This window comes from Barbus barbus (assembly GCF_936440315.1).
Source record: "Barbus barbus genome assembly, chromosome: 37".
Taxonomy (NCBI): Eukaryota; Metazoa; Chordata; class Actinopteri; order Cypriniformes; family Cyprinidae; genus Barbus; species Barbus barbus.
In genome coordinates this window covers 23,053,429-23,076,183 of record NC_136715.1, presented here as the reverse complement: position 1 = coordinate 23,076,183, position 22,755 = coordinate 23,053,429, and the positions used below count along the sequence as shown (strand labels likewise).

Below are 22,755 nucleotides of genomic sequence, written 5' to 3'. Positions count from 1 at the left end.
CATCCTCAGGTTGGCCCTGTCCATCCATAGGGGGTAGGCTCTGCCCCTGCCCCCATCTTCAGGCAGTATCAGCCAATTCTGCATCCCCAGGATTTGGACTAATGACGGGCCTCTGCCAAAGAACTTTTCTATACAACTATACATGAATTATTGTAACTCACGACCATCTCTCATCACTTTACTGAATAAATACCATGTAAACGTTTACCTTCTCTCTGAGTCTTTCTGAAAAATGGCGCCTCCCTACCTCAGTTCACCCCTACAAATGTATTTGTATACTCCCTCCTGCCAGTTACGATCACTGAACAGATGGTGCCTTGTTGTTCCTTCACAACAGGACACAAAGTCACTGTCCCCTCTCTGCTCTTCTCTGGAGGAATGAGCCAAGAAGCAGCTGAAGACTCACCTCTTCTACATGCATTTAACAATTCCACAACATTCCACAACCACAATGATTTCACCAATGCACTTAAATACACAAACACACACACCCTCATACTGGTTTTTATACTGTACAAACTGTATTTCCTATCCCCTTACCCTAAACCCTAAACCTATCCCTCACACAAAACCTTCTGCATTTTTAAACTTTCAAAAAACTGTCTGTATGATTTATAAGCTTGTTTCCTCATGGGGACCAAAAAATGTCCCCACAACATAAAAAGTTACTGTTACTTGTGGGGACATTTGGTCCCCATAACGTAGGGAATACTAGGTACACACACAAATTTGTTTCTTTGAGCTCAGCAACATAAAAAGGCCTGGACGTCCATGGAGGACAACAGTGGTGGATGAAACCCTTTCGCAACATCCAGCCAAGTGTACAACACTCTCCAGGAGGTAGGCATGTCCCTGTCAACATCTACAATCAAGAGAAGACTTCACAAGAGCAAGGGTTACACAGGGTTCACCACAAGGTGCAAACAAGGCCAGAGTAGACTTTGCCAAAAAAAATATCTAAAAAAAGCCAGACCACTTCTGGAAAAGCATTCTTTGGATGGCTGAAATTAAGATCAACCTGTACCAGAATGATGGGAAGAAAAAAGTACGTAGAAGGCTTGGAACAGCTCATGATCCAAAGCATACAACATCATCTGTGAAGCATGGTGGAGCAGTGTGATGGCATAAGCATGCATGGCTTCCAGTGGCACTGGGTTACTGGTTTTTAGTGATGACGTGACAGAAGACAGAAGCAGCCGGATGAATTCTGAAGTGTATAGAGTAGAGATATACTGTCTGCCCAGATTCAGCCAAATGCAGCAAAGCCGATTGGGCGGCGCTTCATAGTACAAATGGACGATGACCCAAAACATACAGCAAAAGCAACCCAGGAGTTTTTGAAGGTAAAAAAAGTGGAATGTTCTGCAATGGCCAAGTCAATCTCCCGATTTCAACCCGATTGAGCATGCATTTCACTTGCTGAAGACAAAACTAGAGACAAAACAACAACTGAAGTCAGCTACAGTAAAGGCCTAGCAAAGCATCACAAAGGAGGAAACCCAGTCTCAGGTGATGTCCATGAATTCCAGACTTAAGGCAGTCATTGCCTGCAGAGGATTCTCAGCAAAATTTTATTTATGATTATATTTGATTACATTATTACATTTGAGCCCTTGAAAATGGGGGGAATGTGTATAAAAAATATTGTAATTCCTAAGAATTTTATGTTATATTTTTGTTCAACCCCTTGAAATAAAGCTTAAAGTCTGCACTTCAATTTCATCTTGACGTATATATATGTACACGCATATATGTATGCATAAGCTGAAGGATTTTAAATATTGCCACCAGATTTTTAGTGTAAAGGGAAATATCCTAAAATTCATTTAGTGAAGCAACTGGGGAAAAAAGGCTTTTAACACTAGCTTGCTCTTTTCTTTCTGTTTTCTTTTTCTTTTTTATATAATAATAAAAAAAACCTTGCTACGTTTACTGTGTTAGGCTGAGACTGAGTTAACTGAGACTTGTCATAGCACTTGCATATCATTGCTCTTTTGTTGATTTTGATTGCTTACATTGTCCTCATTGGTAAGTCGCTTTGGATAAAAGCATCTGCTAAATGAATATATGTATATATATATATATATAAAATAACTATATGAAACTAAATTCGTATAACCATATTTAAAGACTAGTGTAATTACCAAACTGAAAACTCTTCAGCCTGAAAGCACCCTAACTAATTGGGAAGAAGTGATCAGAAAAGTGATGTGGCATACAATATAGAAACATTGGATTAGGAGGATTAGGAACATTGTGGTTCTAACTCTGAATGTTTATTGGGAAAATGAAAAAAAAGTTCACAAACCACAATTTCTAAATAACAATGTTAACTTATGAATGGTTTGTCTCTTCAGGTTGTGTATGGACACTAGAGCATGTCACTATTTAAGTGAATTTGAGAAGAGCCTCTTCCTGTTGCTTTTGAATTAGAGTTGAATGTCACTCTTCCAGTTTCACTCAGTGCTGCTGCCAGCTAGCAAGCAGACTGTTCATGCATCCAGACAGGAAGAGACAAAGCATATAGTATTCACAACAGCTTAAGGTACAGTGCACGCACACACACACACACACACACACACACTGAACAACGCCTACATCATTTCAGTGTATGTGTGAAATGTAATATTCTTTTTTCTGATCTGCCCAGGTCTGATCTGTAATGATAGTGAAAGTGTTTTCTACAGATTGTGTCATTTATATTCAAAATTGCTTTGCTTGTGTTCATAAGAGAAGTAACATGGTAGATATTTGTTGATATCCGTTGTCCTCGGTTTGTAACAGGGTGGGCATCTATGTTAACCAATATTCATTTTGTGTATATATTGTGTATTGTGTTACATATGGTTCATTTTGATATACAAAATATACATGTAAATATCAAACTTGGTAAAAGATGAGCTTTACTGTATACTTTATACTTTTTTCTAGATCAGGAAATAAACCCAAGTCACATGACATATTCCTGCAAAGTGTCTTATCTGCATTCCTTTAATTCTAGCTGGCCTTAATCAATGTAAGCATAGCATCAACTTGTTCACAGTCATGTGGCTTCATCTGACTGCAAGACAAAGGTCTCTTTCAGGGCAACATAACAAATCAGGGCATTGCTTGTCTCAGCCATTTCCTTATTCTCTAGCAAAAGCAGAGATCCTGTAGTTGTCAAATGATAGGCTATGTGGTCACTTAATATGTTACGCACTGTAAATATAAGGGAACTTATTGTAACTAGTTTCAGAAAAGCTAACTTTGGCTGTATGATATAGCTTTTATATTTCAGATTCACAACTAGCATGTTAAGCATGTAGTTACACCCCGTCTAGGGAATTAGCGCAACATGAAAGGGCTTGCATGGACAAAAGATTTGCAACAAGTTCCTTGGGAGTATTTAATTGGGAGTAATTAATTTATTAAATTTGGGAGCTGACAAGGCCAAAATAACAAACAAAATGTTCTTAGTTTTTAAACCTCTACCTTACAAAAATAAAATAAAATAAAATACACCACTTTCGATAACAGGATATTATTGTTTATTTATTGTTTTAATTAAAATTTTAAATGTATAAATGTATTATATTTCTATTTTTATATTGTTGCAATTTCTAACAATAATAGTATTATGTAGTTCGATATTTTAATATATTTTTATACAAAGTTTTATTGTATTTTAAATTGAGGTCTTGCAGATGACGTTTCCTACACAGACTACAGACACAGACAGGCCCAACACAATAGAGAAAAAACAGAACAACCACAGGGTTATAACAACACTTATTGATAGTTTTCAGTCACGTGACCGGCTCGAAGACTTGGAGGGTAAAACGTCCATAGAGCTGCTGCACAAGCGTATCAATTTTTCATCTGTTTTTTCATCCTCTCAAAAGAATAAAACAAAGGTATTTCTGAACAAAATGCAAGTTTTGGCCATTTGCAATCCATATTAAGCACCAGCGGCAATATTTAAATCATAAACAGTGCAACAAAACAACATCATAATCAGCATAATCACTTAACAGTCCTTCTAATGGTTTTCTATGGGAAGCCATTTAATGTGAAACTTTGCACATTGCGTTTATATTCTGGCCTCATCCTCTTGTCTGTACAAAATATACATCATCAACAAGGTGTTCACTGAATCTAGCCTTTTAATATCTGCGTTTTACTACATTATTACTAGATGCAAAGCTGTGTTTTGCCCGTCAGGTGGGCGTTCCTATAAGGGTGTGACGTCACATGAAAACTATCAGTGGGTTAATAAAGATTATGCATGTACACAACCATTCAAATGTTTGGACACAGCTCATTTCAAGCATAAGCCTTGAGAGAAAAATTGTAGTCAAGTGTGTTCTAACTTTTGACTATTTCAGTCATCATGCCAAACATTGTGCATTAGAGAACCAAGGGATTAGAGAACCTGTTAAGACAAGTTTTGGGAAGCTGTGTTGAACAAAAGAGGATGTTTATTTTAACTTGGGAAAATCAATTCAACTGGGTCAGACCAACAAACAAAGTCATATGGTAGATTAGTAAAAAAAAAAAATGGTGCTAAATAGCACCATAAGCAGTTCATTGGCTTGTAATCATATAGGGGAACACTTTAAGTGCCATATAGCACTTATCTTTAAATGTTCTATACAGTACCTTTGTCAAATGGATTAGATTTTAGATGTCACTGCCCTCTCACATGTTTGGTATGAATGGGAATTTACTACAATGGCAAAAGTTGTTTTGAATCACTTTTATGCTTTTCTGAGGTCAAAATGTCTGAAGCCCGAAAAAGTGGGGCCCTAGAATATTTCCTTATAGGGGGGCCTTGGGGGCAAAAAGGTTGAAAACCAAACATTTTTTGTGTGTAGAAAACTTTGAGGAAGACATAGAAAACAGAAATGATTTTAAAAAGAGTAGTTTCTTAATAATTAGTTTATTTGCCAGTTTCAAGTTTGTTTAGGGAGATGTGTAGTGTAGGCACAAAAACAAAAGCTGACTGTTGATTTTTGAGGTGCTGAATTGGCTTTACAGGATAGGAGTTTAAAATACAGTTGTATTAATGGTGTCACTGTGTTTAAAACAGAAAAAAACTGGATTAGATAAGACATGGGTCTTCTATTCTGACAGTCGAAAACAACTATTCTTATGCCTATGATGTGTGTTTCTCATAGGCTAGATTGAAAGTGATGTTCCTCTGGTGTGTTCTGGTTCTTGTGAACCTGGTATATGTGGCTACAGGCACCAATGCAGGAGTTAAAGTCAGACTAACTCAGAAGGGGCTTGAATATGGTAAGCAAAACAATACTTCTTGTAACTTAAAAATGGAACAAAAACTTGTTACCACAGTGTTTCAAAAACACAACTGAATGAACATGTAGATCATGTGTATATACAGAGCTTGGCCTTCTCACTTTATCTCTCATGCCTTAATGAAGATATCAGGGTGGATAGGCCAGAGGCCTGTCTCAAAATGCAAGTTGAACAAACTTTATGAAACTTAGGTAATCAGTGTATGCATATGACAGTGTGTACTGTACAGTAAAATGGGTGTGAACTTGAGAGGGGGGAAATCATAATATGAGGTAGCTACTTAAACATGCTTTGCGAAACAGATCTCAGGGCACTCATTCTGAGGTACAGCTTCTAAATGTTGCTTTGTTTTGATTGCAGGTCGACAGATTGGAATTGCCTCAATCCAGCAGAAACTCAGAACTATTAAAGTGCCGGATATAAGTGGCACAGAAAAGGTGGATCCTATTGGAAAAGTCCAATATAGTTTTACAGGGTGAGATCATTATCCCTTTTAATTCATGGTTCTATAAGTTCCTAGTATGTAAAAATTTAACTTAGTTGACTCATTCAAAATGACCTTTGAGTAATTCTATGACACATGATTTCCATTTGATTTGTATTCGCCACATGATTTTAAGTGTTTTTTTCAGTGTTGATATTTTAGGATTGTCCCCTAATGACAAATACAACAAATAAGATCAAGTGTTAATAGAGATATTTACTTGGCCTTGCAAAATTTAGTTCCCAAAAAATGCATGATGCCACATTTGTAATAAAACAAAGAGGCATTGACGATAAGGGGAGATGAGTTATTGGATTGTTGGGAATATTCTTATAATAGCATATAGTAAACTTCACCGATATACCTTTTAGGATGCAGATTGTAAACCTGGGACTTCCCAAATCAGCACTGGGGTTAGTTCCTGACACAGGAGTCATGCTCTCAATTGGCAATGCCTACATCAATCTGCATGGAAACTGGAGAGTCAAATACCTCAGAATCATGTAAGTTGAGTGTCCTCATTACTAATTCACACTAAATGAATTCATTAGATTCAGGAATAATGTAAATTATGCTTTATAATATCTGATCTCTTTGTACACAGAAAAGACAGTGGATCATTTGATCTAGCAGTGAGTGATCTGACCATTAGCACCACTATTGCAGTCACGAGTGATGACACTGGCCGTCCAACAGTCAGCATGACCAACTGTGCAGCAACTGTGGGAAGTGTCAACGTCAAATTTCATGGTGGGGCCAGGTAACACTGTGCAACTAACACACAGCTGTCAAGTCAAAGTTCATTGCTAAAGTTGCTAATGTTGCAAGCGAGTAGTAGATATCCGGCGGCATATGCCAATATGATTAATTGCTTTGACCTTTGTGACCTCATTATAACATTAATAATAACCACCCCAGCAAACACGTGAATGTGGGGCCCACTTGGGTTTCACATGGGCTACAGGGGTACAGAGTGGGCATGGGCTCAAGATGGGCATCTTATCTGGGGCCCACCCTGGTGACCAAGCTAGGACCCATGTTCACCCATGTGGGCTCCCCATGGGGTTCCCATTAATGGGAAATGTGTGCTCAAAATGGGCTACACGGGATCCTATTTGTTTTATCAAATATACAAGTGCAAACATAATTAATCCCATATAGGGTGATTACATGGATTTATAGTGCACATATGTGTCTTTAAAATTATTTTTGTTGTTATTTTGACACTTGGATTACTTAATTTAATAAAAAAAAAAAAATTCCCCTCCTTTTTTACAGTCTATGATTCCAACACTCATGCATTTCTACCAAATTTTCCACGGACATTTAGCAAAAAATACAATAAAATAAATAAAATTCAGCCACTTTAATTGTGCTGACACGCGAGATCTCATCCCCCACGACATCAAACTACTCATTCAACATTTCCCATCCCCCACGCACTTCATCGCGCCGGCGCCATTACTACTCACTAATTTTCTGGAGAAGACGTTTGCCTTCAGTGTATCCAAGGTAAGAATTTCAATTTTTAAAACTGAAAATGTAATTATATTGTTTACCAACCAATATGTTAACCGAAACATAGTCTGGATTTTTGTCTCTTTATATTTTAGACATCATACTCAGATTGCGTCATATTTTCCTCTTATTTCTGGCGCCAATGCCTAAACAATAATGCTGTATGTCTTTGTGTTTCCTACGCCCTCTAAAAGTAAAAGACACTAAAAAAGCTCATATTTAAACTGCAGAGTTTGGCACCGGGCTGTGTGCTCACCATACAGGAAGATTACAATGAGGTCAAATGGCTAAAATAACAGAAGCTAGTGTAAATTATTCAAGTCAAGTCTGCTTTATTGTCAATTCTTCCACATGTACGGCACATACATACAGAGAATTGAAATTGTGTTACTCTCAGACCCTTGGTGCATACAGTTAACATTAAACACGTTCAAATACAGATAATACAGTTTAAACATATGTACATACAACTATACAGCTATACAAATGAGGACATTGTAGAAAAATAAAGAAATAGATAAAGTGGCATAAGGCGCATGGCAGAACAGAAGTGCAAACCAGTTAAAAACAAAACTGTGCAGATATATGTGTAGTGCAAGAAGAGCTTGTCAGTAGGGAGAACAGTCCTTATATCATACTATCCGAAGAGGTAGTTTGCAGTCAATGCTGGATGAGGTAGTGATCAGTCCAATGCTGCACAAGTGACAGGTGCTGGTCACAGTTTTTAAGCTGGTGGGGGGGCAGGCCCTGGGGGTGTGGGGAGCTGGGGGGGGGGGGGGGGGGGGGCTCATAGAGTCAGAGTTCAGTGTTGCATGGGGTAAAAGAGGGGAGGGGGGCTTCCTGACAGCCTGATGTATGAAGCTGTCCTTCAGTCTGCTGGTCCTCGCCTGGAGACTCTGCAGTCTCCTCCCTGATGGAAGCAGACTTAAGAAGCTGTGTGTCGGGTGGGTGGGATCACCTGCAATGCGGAGGGCTTTGCGGGTGAGACGGGTGCTGTAAATGTCCTGGAGGGAGGGGAGAGAGACACCAACGATACCACACAGTGATGCAGCTGGTTAGGATGCTCTCGATGGTGCCTCTGTAGAAGGTGCACATGATGGGGGCCGGGGCTCTGGCTCTTCTGAGTTTGCGGAGGAAGTAGAGACGCTGCTGTGCTTTCTTGGCCAGTGCTACAGTGTTGTTAGTCCAGGAGAGGTCTTCTGTGATGTGCACACCCAGGAACTTGGTACTGCTCACTCTCTCCACAGTCGCACCGTTGATGGTCAGAGGGGCATGCTGAGTGTGTACTCTCCTGAAGTCAACAACAATCTCCTTCGTCTTCTCCACATTCAGAGAGAGATTGTTGTCACTGCACCACCCGGCCAGGCGGCTCACCTCGCTCCTGTAGTTTGTCTCATCTCTGTTGCTAATGAGACCCACCACAGTTGTGTCAAACTACAAACTTAATGAACAGCTTAGAGTTGTGTGATGGTGTGCAGTCATGGATGAGCAGAGTGAAGAGGAGGGGGCTCAGCACACATTCTTGGGGGGCCCCAGTGTTCAGTGTGATGGTGCTGGATGTGTTACTGCCAACCCGTACTGCTTGAGGTCTCCCGGTCAGGAAGTCCAACAGCCAGTTGCACAGAGAGGTGTTGAGCCCCAGCTGGACCAGTTTGTGAGTGAGCTGTTGAGGGATGATTGTGTTGAATGCTGAACTGAAGTCTATGAACAGCATCCTGACATATGAGTCTTTCTTGTCCAGATGTGTGAGGGCTGGGTGGAGGGCAGTGGCGATGGCATCATCGGTCGAGCGGTTGGACCTATATGCAAACTGGAAGGGGTCAAGTGAGGGGGGGAGGACAGACTTGATGTGGTGCATGACTAGCCGTTCAAAGCACTTCATGAGAATAGGAATGAGTGCTATTGGACGGTAGTCATTGAAACAGGATGGAGATGACTTCTTCGGGACTGGAATGATGGTGGTAGCTTTGAAGCATGTGGGGACAATGGCCTGATTTAGCGAGATGTTGAAGATGTCTGTGAAGACATCAGTGAGTTCCACTGCACAGTCTCTCAGTACACGCCCAGGAATGTTGTCAGGGCCCGGAGCTTTGCGTGCATTGATCCTGCTGAGGGATCTCCTCACACTGTCCAGGGACAGCGTCATCACCTGGTCGCTGGGAGGAGGTGGAGTCTTCTGTGCAGTGGTGCTGTTTTGTGCCTCAAAGCGAGCAAAGAAGGCATTCAGCTCGTTCAGCAGGGGGATGGTGCTGTCACAGGTCTGTGGTGGGGGCTTGTAGTCCGTAATGGTCTGTATCCCCTGCCACAGGCTCTGCTGTCGCTGAAACAATGGGCTATCGTCCTGGAGTACTGTCTCTTGGTCTCTCTGATGCCGCGGGATAGGTTGGCCCTAGCTGTCTTCAGGCCGTCCTCATCTCCAGCTCTAAAGGCAGCGTTCCGAGCCTTCAGAAGTCTGTAGACCTCCCCTGTCATCCACGGCTTCTGGTTGGCCCTGACAATGATGGACTTTGTGACCATTACATCATCAATGCACTTGGTGATGTAGGCAGTGACAGTCTCCGAGTACTCTTGGAGGTCTGTAGTGTTGTTGTATGTGGCAGCCTGTTTAAACATATTCCAGTCAGTGGTGTCAAAACAGTCTTGAAGTGCCTCTGACGACCCTTCCGGCCACACTTGAATCTGTTTGTGTATTGGTTTGATGACTTTAACGAGCGGTCTGTATGCAGGCATTAGCATGACAGTGATGTGGTCTGAGGCTCGGGGGAGGGCCTTGTAAGCTCCTCTCTGGGGGGTGTAAACAAAGTCCAGGGTATTTTTTCCCCTTGTTGGAAAGTCTATGTGTTGATGTATTTTTGGGAACACACTCTTTAAGTCTGCGTGGTTGAAATCCCCAGCCAAGATGAGAAAAGCATCTGGGTAGGCTGTCTGCTGCTCACTGGTGTGCTGGTACAGATCATTTAGTGCCTCACTCCTGTTGTTGTTGTTGGAGCTGGGAGGGATGTATACAGCAACGAGCAGTATAGCTGTATATTCCCTCGGTAGATAGAACAGCCAGCACTTAATAATCATAAACTCCACCAAGGGTGAGCAGTGTTTGCAGACCACAACAGCGTCGCGGCACCATGCATCATTGATGTAAACACAAAGCCCACCGCCGCGGATCTTACCTCCCTCGACGAGAGCTCTGTCAGCTCAATAGCATGTTAGCTGGTCGAGCTGTATGGCGCAGTCCGGTACGCTGTTGTTAAGCCATGTTTCCGTAAACACAAAAACACAACAGTCTCTTACAGTCCTCTGAGTAGAGCGGAGTAGTCGGATGTAGTCCAGTTTATTGTCCAAAGAGCGTACGTTTGCCAGTACGATGGTGGGGATAGCTGGCTTGTGTGGGTTGGCCGCTAGCCTAGCTCGGATACCTCCGCGCTTACCCCTCTTCTGCTTCCTCTCACGCCGCTTGTAGCGCCTCTGCTGTGGGCGAGATGCAGTAGTGGCTGTCGGTGATGGAATAGGCTTTCGGAGGCTTTCGGAGTTTAACTCAAAAAATGTGATTCTGCCGACATCGAGCAGAAACTCACGACTGTATGTGCGCTTAAAGACAGGTAGACGAGACGAAGATGTACAAAAACATTGCGACTTACAAGACAAAAAACAAGAAAACACCGTTCTGTCGGGAGAGAGAGAAGCCGCTGCGTCTGTGCGCGCCGCCATTTTCCTCAGTTTTTTAATAACTGGTATGTTAGCCTGGGACAGATCTCGATTTGAAGAGTAAACAATAAGGCTGTTGTACGTTTAACAATACATAAAATACAATATTACAACAATATTTAATATTTATCATGCAAACAGGAGTTTCTGCCTTATATAGATCTGCATAAGTTAGCATTTGGGTGTTATTCCAAATCATACAAATTGCCTAAATTATAATTTAATGTTTTTTTTTTTTTTCTTTTAAAGTCATAAGCATTTTTCTTACAGAAAGTAATTGGCCGGTCTCGGATGTTGATGCAGTGGAGTAGAAATTGGCAGACCCCACCTTCCAGAAACAAGAGGTATGTTCTAACATGACCATTTAGCAGGTTCACAGGGCTGAACGGTAACGGTTTGGCACTTACAGTACTGTGCAGAAGTCTTAGGCCACCATTGTTTCTTTGTTTTTTAATACTGCCTATAAATTTCCTGTATTTTTTGGTTGTATTCTAATAAAATGATATAGCCATTATACCATTTCTAAAACAACAAATATAATGGTGGCCTAAGACATTTTCACAGTCCTGTAGCTTTTCTGCTACAGAGGCAGAATATTTTTGTACAGCAGGCAACACAATTGTAGTACAAGTGTAAAATATGTTACAGAGGGAACTGCATAGGAATTATAGGAGCGTTCCATATGAATTGAGTAATGTGTATGTATATATATATATATATATATGGACTCGTTGCACACAGTAGATTACAACTTCTAGTGTAAAATAGCAGTGCACCATCGATTAACCTATGGCTGCACGATTTGGGGGGAAATGTAATTGCAATTATTCAGGTTAATTATTTTGTGTTGTCTCCATTAGGACTGTTTCTTGTTTTCCGTTAGGTTGCTGTGGTGGCAGAAATTGGAGGGAGTACTGTGAATAAAGCCACAAGAAGAATGATGGCCTTCCTTTTGGACCACACCTTATCAAGAGAGTTCAATTTTGTTGGCCGGCATTGAAAGCGAGAGTTTCGGGGGCTCAAACTGCTTGAGGTTGTATAAGGTATGTTTACTTGCTGTTGGATTATTTATAACATTCATGTGCAAACAGAGGTTTTTCGGTAGAGTTGAGTTTGTTCTTCATAAATCAGTGGAATCAAATGAGTTTGATTGTATGCAAATAATTGTCCATACTTGGACAAACAATACCCCAAATTATGAGAATATGGACCAGGGGCGTATTACAGAAAGTTTCTTATCTTAGGTCTTAACTTAAGATATGATATGCTAAATTAGGACTTTTTGCAAATTAGTAAGTCTCCAAGAGACTTTCTACCATTAAACATCTTAGTTCTTAATTTTCAACTCTTAATAAATGTAATACCATTGTCGGACAGCACAGTTGTAAGCGTTTTTTTCCGTTAGCTTTCAAATAATTTTGAAGTTAGGACAGCTGTGGGGTTGTCCTAAAGTTAAGACAGTTTTTAGGGTTTTTTGTCAAGTTAGGAGGTTTCTTTAATACCCCTTTCCTATCTGTAGTTAAGATAAGATAACACACTTAGGAAATGCTGTTCTGTTATAGCGTTTGTCCTAAATATGGTCCTAACTGAAATTACCATGGTTACCAAACAGATAAGATAAGATTTTAAAGTTAGGATCTTTCTGTAATACACCCCCTGGTGTACTGCTTATTTTAGTGATAAGTAACTGTTCATTTGTGGTGTAGCGATCACAAAACTCAGTTTATAATAAATAATAAAATTCAAACTTTATTAAAAACAAGTACACTCGCAAAAAATGCTGGATTAACCCCTTGATTGGGTTGTTTAGACCCAGCGGTTGGGTTACTGCTCAACAACCCAGCATGTGTTCGGTCCAATATTTACCCAGCACTTGGTTGTATTTAACTCAGCATTTTGTAGAGTGTACACTAATACAAGTGAAGTGATACTAAAATAAGAATAAATGAAGACATCAGATGCAAAAAAAATCTGAAATTTTCTTCTAAAAACATTTTTATCAGGCTCTTATGTTTATGTTCAGTTATTTCACTGTAATGGCAATGAAAAGGACTTATATTTGCCTGATAAAAATTATAATTGTCTAAAAGAATTTCAGATGGACAGATTTTTACAATTGTGATTTAAATGAGGCATTTAATTTTGTGTGAACTATGCCTTTAAATGTTGCCCTGTGCCCTTGTTTACACAGAAATAATTTATGATAGAATATTACATCCGATACCATTATTGTATTTCCTGAAAAATTTTAAAAAATGGAGATGACTGCTTATTTATTGCAAGGGCTTAAATATGGAGTTTAATCTAACTTTGCTCTTTGTGTTTTACAGGAAGCTTGAAAAAAATCTCTTACAAATTACCAGAAAAGAGGCAGAAAAGTCAGTGTCAGAGTGGTTAATCGGTAACAGGAGGAAACTGTTCTGTGAAGTCACGTAGTGGAGAGCAAGATGGGTAAGTCTTAAGATATTCTTGATTTTTAATTGGAAATACAATCTTTAAAAAGACAAGAAACATCTGTTTTAACTGAAAAAGGTGGTTGATCACAGTGGTTGATTATTTGTTGTCTTTTCAGAGGGTCGTTGTGAGAGCGAGGACTGAGGAGTGAGGAGCTACACTTTGTTTGTTTGTTTGTGAAATGCATTTTAGAGTTTTCAGATATGAATATACAAACAATACAAGTTATGCCAAATAATGTTTGTCAGGAGCTTCACTTTAACTTTAAGATACTTATTGTAACAAAGTTCGTAGAACGGGAAGGAGGAGGCGGGAACTGGCAAACATTTACAGACATTTACATTTACATTTAACTAGTGAAAATGTAATTGTTGATATCAAGAATTAACATTACTAGTGGAAATGTAATTGCTGATATCAAGAATTAGCATTTTAACTAGTAAAAATTTAATTGTTGATATCAAGAATTCATATCCTGAGAAGGAATAAAAGTCAAAACGGCTTGCCATAATCTAACATCACAAACACAAATGCTTGTTACTTTACTTTACTTTTACTTTTAGTCATTTAGCAGACGCTTTTATCCAAAGCGACTTACAAATAAGAAAAAATACCTAAAACTAAAAGTTAACACTCTGTTCTAACTCTTTGACTCACCAGACTGGTCCCTGGTAAGTACATCTAAAACTGAGAGATATCTTGACTTTATCTAACGGCACTAGGCCTTGTCACACTGTTGTGAGATACTAATATAAAAAATATTAAAAAAAACAACAACTAATATTTAAGCTAAACATTTGCAATTGTGAAAAATTAAGAGAATTTAGACTTGTTAAAAACTGCCGGCTGCATGTTTACTTAAAGAAGAGCAGACAGACATGACAACGCTCAGTTACAGTCGTACCTGTTTCCTGGAACAAACTTAAAAGGTGGATGCCTAAAACACAGCGACTGATTAAAACGGACTGAATCATCGCTTTCGCTTAAAACATGTAACAGCGGAATAGAAAGATTGAGGCCTTGTGTCGCGTGGCCTCTTTGTAGACAGACCAGTAATCTGTACACCACAATCTCAGTTTAAACACTCTCTTGACTTTCCTTTAATTATCTTATACTGCATTTGTTCTCGTTTTCACTCGCTGCATGATTGACCAAACTCAATATCTCATCCACAGATGACGTCGGAATTTCACGCATGTCGATTGCAACATCTGTGTCACATTTGAGGGGTCACAGGGTCAACACAACGTGGGTGGGCCGTGTGGGGGAGGTGTAAAAGCCATAAATCAAGGGTCATAAATCATTTTTGTAATTTGCCATGGGATATCTACTACTCAAGCGAAATGATCATATTATGTCATCTTATGTCACAATTCAAATAAATTGAAAATCTTGTTTATGTTTAATGCATTTTTAATTAAAAATGTTTAATGCAGAAGAAGCCACTCCACAAAATAGCTATGCTGTACAAATAATCTTCTCTACAAATATTATGCAACATTTAAAAAGACGAAGATCTCCGAGGAAGTGAATCCTTGGCTTTTTTTTAACTGATGCAAGTGATAATAGCAAAACAATGGCAGGATTTATGAGTTTAAATGAAGAGATCAGATGCAAAAGCCTCTTAGTGCCATTTGAAATTTTCTTCTAAAATTAGCATTTTTATCAGGCTCATGTGTAGGTTTAGTAATTATGAAATAACTGAACATAAACATATGAGCAGAAAAGTTCTAATTTTAGAAGAAAATTTCAAGTTGCACTTTTAGAGGCTTTTGCATCTGAACTCTTCAAATATACTCTTACAAGTATCAGAAATGTTTGTCCACCTCAAGCAGTTAAGCTACAGTATAATTTAGGAGTAGGGATTAGCGCTGAATGACATTAGTTTTTAATAAAAAAAAAAAAAAAAAATCCATGTTATTATTTGACCAAAGATTTAAACAACTGAAAGCCAGTTTACACTCAATGACTGTGTAAGAGGAAACATAAAATTTTTTCACTTTTATTTCCTGTTTTCATGACAGCTGGTTGTATAACCTTTTCAGTTCCTTCATTAATAAGGCTTTACGCAATGCTCTGCAGAAACAGGTAAGGAATTTAGGCCCGCGACTAAAATGTGTGCTATCAAAACAAAAACTGAGATGCAATGTAAGACATACAGTTTCACATTCAATCTATCTGCTGTTTCAGATCTGCCCTTTGGTGGCTGATTCCATTGCTGACATAAACCCCCACCTGAAAACATTAAATGGTGATATGATAATTAATTATTTATTAATTATTGGCATTTCGGGCTTGGTATGAAAATCAACATCATTCAATACCATTTTTTAGTACATACAAAAAAACTGACATTTCTGTTGTTGACTCTCCAGTTTTAGCCAAAGTAGATCAATATGCTGAAATTGAATACTCCATGGTGGGGTCTCCTGTCATTTCTAATACTTCCATTGACTTGGGTTTAAAGGTAACTTTAAGCACTACTGTGTGATATTTTTTGAGACACTTGACAAAATAACTGAATTTAAATGTTTTTCAAAATTTTTAGGGTGAATTCTACAACATTGGACAACACAAGGAACCCCCCTTTTCCCCAACACCTTTCTCATTGCCGTCTCAGGACACAGACATGCTGTACATCGGAGTATCTGCCTTCACCATCAACTCAGCAGGCTTTGTGTACAACAGAGCTGGTGCCCTTCGCCTATACATCACTGATGACATGGTGAGATGAATGAAATGTGAAGTGTCACTCAAACCTGAAAGTTCAATAGATGTACAATAGCTTAGTCTTTATTGATAGATTGTCAGGAAGTGATTTCATTATTTTGGCACACAAATATTACAGTTTGAGTTACAAATTCAAGAACAAACATTAAAAATAAGTGTCATGTCTATACATGCCTGAACACTGTAATCTGAACAGAAAAAAAGTAAGCCTGATTTAAATTTTGTAAACACCAAAATATTATAAAAAATAACAATATCTGAACCTAAACTGAATGAATATGAACAAATAACCCAAGGTTTAACACACTTAAGCAAGAACAGCAAATGCTTAGAAACTTCTCTGTCTGACTATTCCTCTTTGAATTTTGGTGTTTTCATCATTGTCTTCATTTGAATAATCCATTGTATCATCACATATCAGTGCCGCTGTTTGCATGAATATATTTAATTGGAGAAGATGTAGCAAATTGTGCAGCTAAATGGGTCTGGTGCATATTTGAATTACTGCTCCAAAGCATGTGTGTTAAGGGCACTACTATATGCGATTTGCGATTTTTCATTGACTAACTTTAAGCACCATCATTTAGAATTGGACCAAATAGCATTTGTGACAGTGCAAAGCTGATTTAATGTCTTCAGCATAGTTATGAAAAAAGGCTATTTGTCAATCACATGATTCATTCACTATTTGTAGTTAAATGAATATGCACGATTACTGGCATAGAACACTTTGGCAACCCTAAAGCTGCTGTTTCCATCTTTGGCATGCATAGCACTTTAATGTTTGTATAAATGTCAGTTTCCACACATTCTCCCTTACTGAAGTGCATCTTGCACACCTGCAGAACTTTCTACAATTACTCTTGTAGTCACGAGATCAGATTGTGGCAGGATTTTGATTCTACTAGCAATATTGTCCAGCAAGACTACCCTGCTGAAAAATCCAGCATTGCTGGTATGGTATGTTTTGCAGGCTGGGACCAGCTTGAGAAGCTGGTGTGCTGGTGGACCAGCATTTGTTGTCTTTTGAGTGCTGGTATGATCCTAGCAAGACCACAACAAAACTTGTGTATGTGTTACATATCATGCTTTTTAGTGTGTGTTCAAGACCAAGAGAACTTTTCATATTAATTTTAATAAATTTAATAAATAAAAACACATGTTGCTGGTTACATCTTTACATAGTAAAATCCCCAGTGTTAAACAAACACTGCTCAGTTTTCATATGGTCCTGATCATAGAGAGTAAAAGTAACACTGAAGCAGTAGTTAGTGAAAAAGTAGATTCACTCTACAAGTGATGGCTAAGCATTAGTGATGACACCTGCGATTAACAAACAGAATCACTGAGGATAAGAGGAACAGCAAGAGCAGAAAAAAGTGAAGAGGTTAGCAAATACAAAACAACTACAACTGACTTACAGCCACACAGCCTTAGATTAAATCAATATCTCATCAGAGGATGATTTAAACAACTACAAAAACAGAATTACCATATTCAATTATACAAACAAGTTTAGCTTTCTTTCTTTTATATGGTACAAAGGTTGTTGAAGTATGTTACCATTATGGTGATTAGTGTTCCCTTTAGTTGGGCACTTGGCCATTGACTTTGGTTGAATTAACTGTTTCAGCAATTGTCGAAAGGGCACACTATCACTATTTTCAACAATATTTCATATTTCACCGCACATAGTAAAATCATCCTCTTTTATTATGTGCACTTTTTGAAATCAGCTGACAGCTGGATTTCGACATAAGTGACTTCCCAAATAAGTATCAGTCTTTAAAAACAGCAACTTTCAGTTTTTAACTTTCATTATCAAATTAACTGGCCCATTGAAAGAGCTCTTCTCATAACCCGTTATTGAACAAACTGCTTATGATTAAGCTTCTATTAGGCTTTTTCTTTTTTTTTCTTTTTTCATATCTCTAAATGTTTTTGTTGTGCAATGTACACAAACTCTTTTTAACTTACTGTAACATATTTGTGTTTAAGAGACCATTCCTTTTATGCTTTGTCACTGGTAAACTGGTAAAACATTTCAATGATTGATAATGTAATCATAACTAAAGTGACTAAAATTTTCAGTTCAAGGAAATCTACCCTGCTGAAAAAATCCAGGGATTCCAAGCTGGCCCAGGCTGGTTTATGCTGGTATAGAGTTGGTTAAGGCTGGTTTATGCTAGTATAGTGCTGGTCTAGCTGGTGGATCAGCATATTCATGCTGTTCTGTAGCAAAATGGGCCTGGTGATGCTGGTTCACCAGTATGGTCTTGCAGGGTTGAGTGTCAGCTCAATCAGCAAGCAGTGTTTTGGGGACAAACAGTTTTTTGCATATTTCTCTATTTAACACACTAATGATGTAAAGGGAAAATAATATAAGGTTAAAACATGATTTATTGAATTACATGATAACTGTAATTCTTTCTGTCATCACCCACCCCATTTACTTGATCACAACACATGGTCTGGCAGCAATGTCCAAGATGGGACCACCCTGTAAAAATGTTGTCTTGACAAGCTTCCTTCTCTCGTGGTCCACCTTGGTTCCTTCCAAACTTTTTAAGAATTTTCACTGCATCATCAGGGATCTCCTTGGAGACTGTCATTATATACAGCATTTATATATTACAGTGATGACAGAACTAGAATGGTCAGAACTTTGATCTGCTTGCTTGTTCTTCATAGAAGGGTAGTTCAGTGCAGCTAAAACTTACTTTGTTTTTGTTTTTTTGCAGATTCCCTCTGGTTCTCCAATTCGTCTAAACACAAAAACATTTGGAACATTCATTCCTCAAGTATGAAAATAAATAGACATGTTCAGTCATTCAATTCAAAACACTGACTTCAAAATTATTTATTTCAGATTGAGAAAATGTATCCTGGTCTGATGATGAAACTTTTGGTTGAGACAGTGAAGGATCCCCTCATTACATTTGAACCGAACAACATGACTGTTCAGGCCAGCAGTACTGTGACAGCTTACGCAATTCAGCCCAACTGCACACTATCTCCACTATTTGTCCTCAATCTGGTAAATTGCACCAGGAGGAGGAATAACCAAAAATGAATTTAAATGAGGTAAGAATTGTTTTATAATGGATTTTCCCTTCAACCAACAGGAGGGCAGTGTCAGTACTCGCATATATGTGACTGAGCTCAAACTGGCAGGAAATGTGACCCTCAACAAGTGAGTTTTGGAGCCATAAATGCAGTCTATACATATAGTATACAGCTGGATGTGTGTTTATGTTCTTAACTTATTAAAGGATTGGTACAAACTATAATTCTCTTGAACAGAATTGATATGAGCTTAGCAAAAAGCTATGTGGGACCATTCCAGGTAAAAAAAAAACTAGGAAAATTGTTTAAAATTGATCTGAAAGCAATAATTCAGAATCTTAACATAAAATTTAAATCGACAGGTGGCATCTCTTGACAATATTTTCACAATAATCTTGAAGGTTGCTGTCATTCCCAAGGTTAACGGTAAGAGTTTATTATTTGTATTGTTATTTCTTCTTATTGGCATTTTAAGTGAAAAACTTCAAAAGTTAATTTTTATTATGTACTCTTTTCAGCTCGTTTACAGGAAGGTTATCCACTTCCTGCCATTGGAAAGATGCAACTTGTAAACAGTCAACTCCAGGTTCTGAAGGTAAGGTTGTATGTATATTAATGTAATACTTTTTTATATAGAGACTATGTTGTAGTAGTAATATAAAAATATAATATGTTTCTTTTTCTTTTGTATCCCACAGGACTACTTGCTGATTGGAACAGATGTTCAATTTACAGGATAAATCTCACCTGAATTGGCAAAGGATAAATAAATAAATACAAAGTAAATGCTGATTTACTACAGGAGACAATATTTTTAAATGATTTTTTTTTAAAGAAATTATTTAACATTTCTATTTGAAATTTAAATTTGCATTACATGTTTTGAATAAACAAAGATTTGACCTGTTTTAACTGTAGTGTGTTTAATGTGCTGAAATGGCTCCTATAGCGTCAGCTACGGAGTAGCATAAAGTAAATCTATGAAAGGGAACTTCTCATTATGTAACCCTGGGTTCCTTAGCAGGGAACCCCAATGCCTTTAGTTTAATTTCCATTCTGAGCTGGAAAAATGTATGCATGCACTGTGAATTGCTTTCGATAAAATAATCTGAAAAAGGCAAAAATGTAACACTGGAGAATATAGACTCTTTTTGAGTCGACGTCACGATTACGTCACAGCACAAGCTGGAGGCAAAACAGAGGGAGAACTGGAGGCGGCCCATTCAAACCAGCGCAGATTCAGCAACATAAGGAGCTTTAAATATAGTCTTGTTGTGATGTTGGGTGCAAGAATCGACATAGTACAGGCACTGATTTTAAATTTTATTGCTTACCTGCTGCCACTGCCAGACAAAAACGGACGACTGTGATTAAAACGCGATAAAACCAGAGGACTGGACAGGAACGACCGTCAAAATGCTCGCGTTTGCAACGCACACTTCTTGTCAGAAAAGGTTCAATAAAGTATTGTCTGTTGTTGTTATGAGTGCGTCTATAGATTTCTTATGCATCTCACGATTATGTTGTGTATGAAATAATAAATCTGTGTGCATGTGTCTAAAACAACAAACTTATAAGCTTAATCATTTGTAATTGTATTGTTATGAGTAATTGTGGCTTAATAATAATGTTTCTGTAAAAATAGTTGCCTGCTGAAATTGAAAATACATCTTCATGACTAGATAGACACTGTGAGTCTGTCTTAACTACACAGGTTAGATGTGAGTCAGTCAACCGGAGGGAATCCTGTCAGATCGTCCATGCTTCGAGGAAAAGTGGAATCTTTCTGCCTCCAGCTAAGCTCCGCCCACAGAAAAACGTCACAATGTTTACTAACAGAAAAAGGGACATGCTGTATTTACTCATGAACTTTTCCCCTCTCAGCTTGTAACAGGGTTCCCACGGGTCATGGAATTTCTGGAATATCATGGAATTTTAAAAGGTCTATTCCAGACATTGAAAGTCAGGGAATTTTATATATTTTTTGTCCAAGTCATGGAATATCAGGGATTTTTGTTCGTCAACTCCATTCAGTACTTGCGAGCTGTGACCTGTGTAAACAGCGTGTACAGACAGCAGTGTCTCGGACACGCGCGAGTCCTGAATTGAGTTTCTCACAGCATCTTTCTTGCGCCTGAATGGACTTTGTAGCTTTAACAATGATTAATCTATATTTAATTAGTCTGTAAACGGCCATTAACAGAGTCCAGAGATGCTGAAGACGGACGCAAAGAGGAGAAAATACCATATCAGGCAGAACAAGATTCAAAATGTGCGAAATATAGGAATCGTAAACATTGAATTTTATTTGAATGTGTTTCTGAGGGGAACTGGTTGTTTTCAGAAAAGTTTACACAGCGTTTTCTTTTCATCTTGCCTCTGTATAATGCATTTGTGTTAATACTGGCAGCACTGCTGTGTTTATAGTGGTAACCAAGGAAATGCTTTATCACTGTTCCATAAGCGCCACCTGCTGTCAAAGAGTGAAATTGTGTCTCATTCAGCCCATCTGCTGTTTCTGTTTTACGTAGCATCATTTCACAAAGCTAAAGTCACACCATTCTGTTTCTTCAGATTTTGAAATTATGCAGTCTAAAATAAATTTAAAACATTGCTTTTTTTTTTTTTTTGGACTGATTCATTATTAAAATGCAGTGGTTGCCTTGCCACTAATTTCAAATGGCAATGCAAAATCAAGTTGCAACACAGAGTGAAGAATATGCAAATGTTATTTTATAAGTAATTATTCAATTTCTGTACCTGAACAAACATAAAAACTTAAGCAAAATTTCATTTCTATCTTTGTGCTATATATGTAATTTAGCTATTACTTGCAATTTGTTCATTTGTTCTTATTTATCTTTAATGATGTTTGAACTTTATATTAGATACTGAACTTATATATATATATATATATATATATACTTTTTTTTTTTTTTTGCTGTGGTATTAACATTGAAATCGAGATTTGTAAAAAAAAAAAATTGGTATCTAAAATATTGGTGTCATAAGTTTATTTATTAGAATACAAAGATCAAAGTTGATAACAGCAACTATTTTATTTATTTATTTTTTATGGCAAGGCTAGTGAAAATATTAACAGGGCAAGTAATAATTTTAACCACTGAAAAAATTCTTAGCATTGAGCCCTGGGCTATTTTTTCAGCGCCATCTTATTCCCTTCCCGCTCGTCAACTGGCTATCACTATGTCAAATGCAGTCACCAGGCCACCAGGCTGTACCGGTTAACAAAGGCAAATATGCCAGAAAATGAAAATTTTGTACGGTGACCGAGAGATCTCAACGCATTGCAAATAGAAAAAACACCTGCAAATTAAGAAAACAACTTCCTCAATTTGACAACACACATGCTGCAAATGCTCACAACACAACCAAACAAAGAAACGCACTGCAAATAAAATCTGTTTGGTTGTGTTGTGAGCATTTGCAGTGTGTTTCTTTGTTTGTGTTGTGAGCATTTGCACCACCTGCTGTCAAACTGA

General features: G+C 38.1%; 1 protein-coding gene across 1 annotated transcript; it reads left to right on the top strand.

Annotated features, from left to right (window-relative positions):
- Positions 1–2,415: 2,415 nt before the first annotated feature.
- Positions 2,416–20,734, top strand: LOC306856741 (bactericidal permeability-increasing protein-like). The gene is made up of 16 exons (XM_079396174.1): positions 2,416–2,545; positions 5,160–5,277; positions 5,659–5,773; positions 6,154–6,285; positions 6,387–6,542; positions 15,481–15,544; positions 15,647–15,707; positions 15,832–15,923; positions 16,005–16,181; positions 18,928–18,987; positions 19,056–19,223; positions 19,312–19,379; positions 19,490–19,532; positions 19,615–19,678; positions 19,771–19,847; positions 19,951–20,734. The coding sequence occupies exons 2-16, from the start codon at positions 5,175–5,177 to the stop codon at positions 19,990–19,992; spliced, it is 1,422 nt and encodes a 473-aa protein (XP_079252300.1). The 5' UTR covers positions 2,416–2,545; positions 5,160–5,174; the 3' UTR covers positions 19,993–20,734.
- Positions 20,735–22,755: the final 2,021 nt, after the last annotated feature.